At 40.9% G+C, this 5,990-nt stretch overlaps 2 protein-coding genes across 3 annotated transcripts in view; both read right to left on the bottom strand.

The window, feature by feature from the left end:
• The window catches only part of LOC111437037 (glyceraldehyde-3-phosphate dehydrogenase GAPCP2, chloroplastic-like), a 3,979-nt gene extending 1,374 nt beyond the window's left edge, over positions 1-2,605 (bottom strand). Inside the window, exons 1-8 of the mRNA XM_023074864.1 lie at positions 2,395-2,605; positions 1,982-2,132; positions 1,793-1,831; positions 988-1,088; positions 649-761; positions 448-547; positions 216-362; positions 70-130 (exon numbers count right to left, since the gene is read on the bottom strand). Of these exons, the coding sequence (XP_022930632.1) occupies positions 70-130; positions 216-362; positions 448-547; positions 649-761; positions 988-1,088; positions 1,793-1,831; positions 1,982-2,132; positions 2,395-2,463 (781 nt within the window). The 5' untranslated portion in view covers positions 2,464-2,605. The remainder of the gene's footprint in view (positions 1-69; positions 131-215; positions 363-447; positions 548-648; positions 762-987; positions 1,089-1,792; positions 1,832-1,981; positions 2,133-2,394) is intronic.
• Positions 2,606-3,057: 452 nt separating this feature from the next.
• Positions 3,058-5,977, bottom strand: LOC111437038 (phosphoglycerate kinase, cytosolic). 2 transcript variants are annotated; one of them, XM_023074867.1, is made up of 7 exons: positions 5,876-5,977; positions 5,451-5,654; positions 4,772-4,849; positions 4,375-4,635; positions 3,912-4,229; positions 3,656-3,814; positions 3,058-3,544 (listed from the first exon to the last, which is right to left on the bottom strand). In XM_023074867.1, the coding sequence occupies exons 2-7, from the start codon at positions 5,643-5,645 to the stop codon at positions 3,350-3,352; spliced, it is 1,206 nt and encodes a 401-aa protein (XP_022930635.1). In that variant the 5' UTR covers positions 5,646-5,654; positions 5,876-5,977; the 3' UTR covers positions 3,058-3,349. The 2 variants fall into 2 exon arrangements, with proteins under 2 accessions (XP_022930635.1, XP_022930634.1); XM_023074866.1 differs by having other exon boundaries at positions 5,769-5,909.
• Positions 5,978-5,990: the final 13 nt, after the last annotated feature.

The following is a 5,990-nucleotide window of genomic DNA, read 5'->3' as shown; positions in this document are numbered from 1 at the left end:
GGGGGGGGGGGGGGGGGGGGGGGGGGGGGGGGGGGGGGGGGGGGGGGGGGGCTGGTAGAGGAGAGAGACCTGTGGTTGCATGCACGGTTGTCATCAAACCTTCTGCGATACCAAAAACCTCATGAACCACCTGCATGTCGTATTTCCATAGAGCTCAACTTCTTTGGATATTAATTTTATTTCTTTAAATGCCTAAGCACCTGGGATTTACACACCTTCGCAATAGGAGCAAGACAATTCGTGGTACAGCTTGCATTTGAAACAATATCCATGTCTGGCTTATATGTCATCTCATTAACTCCAACAACGAACATAGGTGCATCAGCTGATGGAGCTGATATGACAACTTTCCTGGCTCCACCCTATAAAGAGGTGTCAAGAAATTGGGGGCCTTTAGTCTTCAATTTAGATGACTGAGAACTAAGTTCAATTAACATGTCTATATACCTTCAAGTGCGCTGATGCCTTATTTGTCGTCGTGAAAATCCCAGAGGATTCAACAACAAACTCGACCCCAAATTGACCCCAAGGAATTTCTGCCGGATCCCTATAGAAATTACCATAGATTCATTCCAGGTGATTAGAAGCCAAGCAACAATTCTCTAGACGTTACTTCTGTCTTAAATGTTGCTCTGGTTTTCTTAGTACCTTTTACTTGAAACTTTTATTTGTTTCCCATTGATTTCCAAAGTTGAATCATCCACAACGTTAATTGTACCATTAAAATTACCATGTGTAGAATCAAATTTGAACATGTATGCCTGCATAAAATGAGGAGTATATTAAAAGCATTTCATCACATCTAAAAGCTTGATCGTTAAGCAATTCTGGGAAGTTGGAAACTGAAAGAATTACCACTCAACTACTCTCCCACGGCTATAATCATAGTGTAGTTTTTCAAGTGAAATGATTAAAAACCACAATTAAAAGAACAACAACTGACGGCAAAAAAGGGCTTATTTAAAAAGGAGGCTGGATTGCCACTACCATGTACTTTGCATCAACAAAAGGGTCATTAACTGCAACTACATCAATATCATCCCTCAAGGTTGCAATTCGTAACACCAATCTTCCAATGCGTCCAAAACCTGCATAAGTAAAACAGGATTCACGTTTTTATTTGCGAGGACATTACTTTATAAAATAAATACCAATGTCAAGGTCTACACGATATGAGAGGCCATGTTGAATGTTTGATTTTCGAGGAAAAATGACAACAAAATCAACCACGATTTATCTTCTTGTTTCTCAAACGCTGATGTAGAATCTTCTTTTTTTTTTCTTTTAAAAAGTTATATCAAGTTCAAAGTGCACCATGGCATGGGGCTTCAAGTGCTCCAATCTATATATATATAACATAAACAGACGTTTGGATACAAACAAAACACCAGTTTCCATCTACAGAAACAAAGTGTGGGGTAGCATGAAAAACGAAAATGATCAATGATTTCCAACACGCCAATAAGCATGTGAAATCAGGGACTATAAAAACTGAACTCCCAGAGTAAGCAGCTGTAATTATTAAATTTAAGCCTCTTTACAATGGAAAGGAACCAAAAACTGAAGTTCCACATGCGTCTTTTATTAAACCAATTCTTCAGTTTCTTAACTTCTACAAATCGACAAACAAAATTAGTCCAATTCAGTATTTTGGAGTGCGTAACTGTCTAACAAACACTCACAGCTGAAACATGCTGCAGAAACAGAAATACACAAGTAGAAAAGAGAATGTTATGCCATTGATTACAAGAAAGAAGATAAGTAAAAATGTAAATAATCGACCAACTCATACCATTGATTCCGATCTTCGTCTTTCCACCGCTGCTCGATTCTAGAGAAACCAACAAATCGAAATGATTAGCATCGAGAATTTATTTTCTATTTATTATTGATAATTTTTTTAAAGAAAAAGGGAAAAAAAAAAAAAAAAAAGACAGTGAACGTGATAAGAGAAATGAAATATGAAAATTTAAAACTCAACTACAAACTGCGGGAGGTATTTCAGTAGCTGTAGCTTTAATAGGTTGAATATTGTGGGGTGTACGAAGCTGGAAGGAAGATGATCCGCTTGAAACATGAGCAACGAAAATGCTGGATTGAAACTTGGAAGAACTCAAATTAACGCACGAAGCCTACACAAACAAATTCGACGGTGAGTAAGAAAACAACTTCGCCATCAGCTAATCAAGATAAGCCGTGGGCTTTTGGAGTGTGGAAGGCAGCGAAGAAAGTTGTAAACAGATTGGGCCTCAAATTTATTCATTGTTTAAAGTCATTTCCAGTGGATTATAAAGTTATTAAGAAAGAGAAGCTTGTTGACTAAATTCCATTTGGGAACACAGTATATTAGTGAAACAAATGAAGGATGGGTAGAAGCATTGAGAAGACGAGCACCGTAGGGTGATCGGCAGAAGAGAGAGGAAGCGACGGTACGGCCATTGAAGCAAGACTTGTAGGAGGCATTGGGGAGCAAATGGGCGAGAAAAGGGGTTGGTGACACACAAACGCAGAATAAAGAAGAAAATAAAAAGCAAAGCAAGAAGAAGAAGATTCTGAAACAGAGAAAAATGAAGAAACGATAGTGGCCAATTCAGCGGTGCGGAGATTCTTATGGAAGCTTTCAAAATGCCCTCCACCTTTTGTGTATATATCCAACTTTCAGTGTGGGTCCCACAAACTGAACGCTCCTGGTTTGTTGGGTAGCCAGGAACTTCAGGGCCGGTCTGACGGGAAGTCCACATGGGCAACATGTGGGCCGTTTTTTTGAGCCTTGCTTCCACCATATTTTCCCATCTCATGCTTCAATTTTTGTGTACTTCCATGACTAATACGGTAATGGTTAATGGTTATTTACCTCAGTGGCGCTCAAAGGAGCTGCTGTTCCATCATTTAAAGCAGGCATTTACCCCACCATCTGTTTTCATCCGCCACCGATCCCTCACCAACAAGGAAAGGGTGGCAGCAAGATATTCATTCATTCACGCCACAAAACTGGACGCCAGTTTGCTTTGGAGGCTTTCGTTTTGTACAGTTCAGGATGAAATTTAAGCAACAACATTCGTGAACAAAGGCGATTCATTACTGGTAAAACAGCCTGAATGCATCTCAGACATCAGCATCGTTTAACATTTTAAATGGATGAAAAACAAATAATGGTCTAAGACCGTGGACCATATATATATATGTTCAGAGGAGAACTTGACAGTTTATTCGAAATCTATCTTATAACTGCAACCTCTTCTCAAAGAAAAAAAGAAATCCTCATTAGGTTGAACGACCTTCACAATGCAACACAAGGAAAACACGCCAAGAAAATGGAGGTCCCTCAAGCTCAAGCTCAAGCTCAGGCTCAAGCATCGTCGAGGGCAAGAACACCCGGAAGCGGTTTTCCTTCAAGAAGCTCTAAGCTGGCACCACCACCAGTGGAGATGTGGCTCATCTTATCTGCAAGCCCAACTTTCTCAACAGCCGCAACAGAGTCACCTCCTCCAATTATGGTGGTCACTCCCTTCCCACTCAGCTCTGCCAACTTCCTCGCAATAGCCTGCACAACACATAAACCAACCCACCCAACACTCTCAAGTACACAGGCAATATATACATACAACTCACAGCATAAAAGTTTTTAAAACTGGTCACTCCTCCTATTGCGTACCTCTGTTCCAGCTGCAAACTTGTCAAACTCAAACACTCCCATAGGTCCATTCCAAATAACGGTTTGGGTAGAATCCAAAGCTTCACTGAAACTCTTGATAGAATCAGGTCCAATATCCAACCCCATCCATCCATCCGGGATAGCTGATGCTGCCACAACCTGAAAAAGTAGGGACAAACAATTTATCAACTATGCTCATGAATGTTGTTCAGCTCGAATTTACCAATATTCAATTCACAAAACATTAATTACCAACCTTGCTGTTTGCATCAGCAGCAAATTTATCAGCTACCACTACATCAGTTGGAAGCAAGAGAGAAACTCCTTTAGCTTTTGCCTTCTCAATGAGTGAGGTAGCGAGGTCAAGCTTGTCTTCCTCCACGAGGGATGAACCCACTGAGTGACCTTGTGCCTTGTAGAAGGTGAAGATCATTCCTCCACCCAGGAAAAGAAGGTTAACCTTCTCCAACAAGGATTCAATCACTCCAATCTTTGATGACACCTTTGAACCACCAACAATGGCGGCAAATGGCCTCTTGGGATTAGACACAGCCCCAACCAGGTAGTCAAGTTCCTGAACCAAGAGCACCATCAGATGTATCAGGCAGCGTCTAGAAACCACCAACCAAATGTACATCATTAATCTTATCATGTGATTGACTGATAGTGTCTATTTTTACTCTCAACAAGAAAGGTTACAGAGCGTGCGTGCAACAAACCTTCTGCATAAGGAACCCAGCAACAGAAGGTTTCAAATACTTAGCCACACCCTCCGTGGAAGCGTGAGCCCTGTGAGCAGTTCCGAAGGCATCATTAACATAAAGATCCGCGAGTGAAGCCAACTTCTTGGCAAACTCAGGGTCATTCTTCTCTTCCTCCTTGTAAAACCTCACGTTTTCAAGCAGCAATACACCTCCCTCAGACAATTCAGCGACCAACTTCTCAACTTCCTCGCCAATACAATCATTAGCCATTATCACCTATTATGAAAGGGCATTCGAAATTTCAGTAGTCAGCAACGGTATCATTAAATACAAACACGAATCCATCACCCCCCCCCAAAAAAAAAAAAATAATAGATAATAAAAACATCTACACAAAATGTAGATGCCATACCTGAAGTCCAAGTAGCTCGGAAAGCCTGGGAATAAGAGGCTTCAAACTGTATTTCGGTGTAACACCCTTTGGTCGTCCCTAAAAGACCACAATAATCGATAACAAATAAGCAAAGGGATTTATACAAAATGAAAAATTCGGCGAATTAAAAAAGAACTCGAAAATTCATGCAGAATATTACAGAAGAAGTAGGGCTTGTCGGTAAAGAACATCACAGTAGTGGATCACTCACGATAGAATAATACATACCGCCACTCTAAATTTAATGCAAGGGAAAAGAAGACGCAGATTATGGAAACCTTCTACTAGAGGGAACTAACATTGCCCCTTACACGACGGGTCGACGAGACTTCCAATATTTGATACTAAGAATATTAGATCCACAAAATTGAACCGCGCATACAAGGAATGGGAATAGAAAATTGTACATTTATCCAAAATCGCAACATTCATGTTCAAGTTCATCCAAATTCATCAAGCAAGATGTGAGAAAATGGGAAAGGGGTGATGAAAATTCCTGAAGACCAAATCGAAACTTATAATTCTCAGACGTGTTATCAAATGCAACGATTGAAGGAACCCAGAAACTAAAACTCAGGAAAGACATGGGCGATGGATAGATCTGGTGAGAACGATAAAGATGGAAAGGAGATGATGTAAAAGGGGATAAGAATCGCACCAAGTGGGTAGAAAGGATAACTCTGGCGCCATGGCCAAGCAAATACTGAATGGTAGGAACAGCGGCACGGATTCTGGTGTCATCGGTGATGTTGAAGTTGTCATCCAAAGGAACGTTGAGATCGACCCTTACAAACACTCTCTTTCTCTTCAAATCAGCCTCCTTCAGAGTACCGACGCTCCTTTTGGTTGCCATAGCAATCGGCTGAGCAAAAGGACACAGAAAACAACGGATTAAAACAGAACCCAAAAGAGGAAAAGTAGGGGAGAGGGAAAAGTAGGGGAGAGGGAAAAGAGGGATGGGATTGGTAAAACTAACGAGAAAAAAAAGATGGAGAAATTAGAGAAGCGGCGTTTAGACAGTGAGGGGAGCAAAGACGAAAGAAACGGTAAGGGGAGGAGGAATTTATAGAGGGAAAAGCGTACACGTGGTGAGGAGCGGAGATCAGCGAAAGCAATTACGGCGGTCTCGTCTTTCTTTGGTCTTAGTAAAATCCCAGGTTTTGAAAAGCTTGTTTTTTTTTTTTTTTTTTTTTTTTTT

Source organism: Cucurbita moschata, unplaced genomic scaffold (assembly GCF_002738365.1).
Source record: "Cucurbita moschata cultivar Rifu unplaced genomic scaffold, Cmos_1.0 Cmo_Scf00062, whole genome shotgun sequence".
Lineage (NCBI taxonomy): Eukaryota > Viridiplantae > Streptophyta > Magnoliopsida > Cucurbitales > Cucurbitaceae > Cucurbita > Cucurbita moschata.
This window is presented reverse-complemented; position numbering and strand designations above follow the sequence as displayed.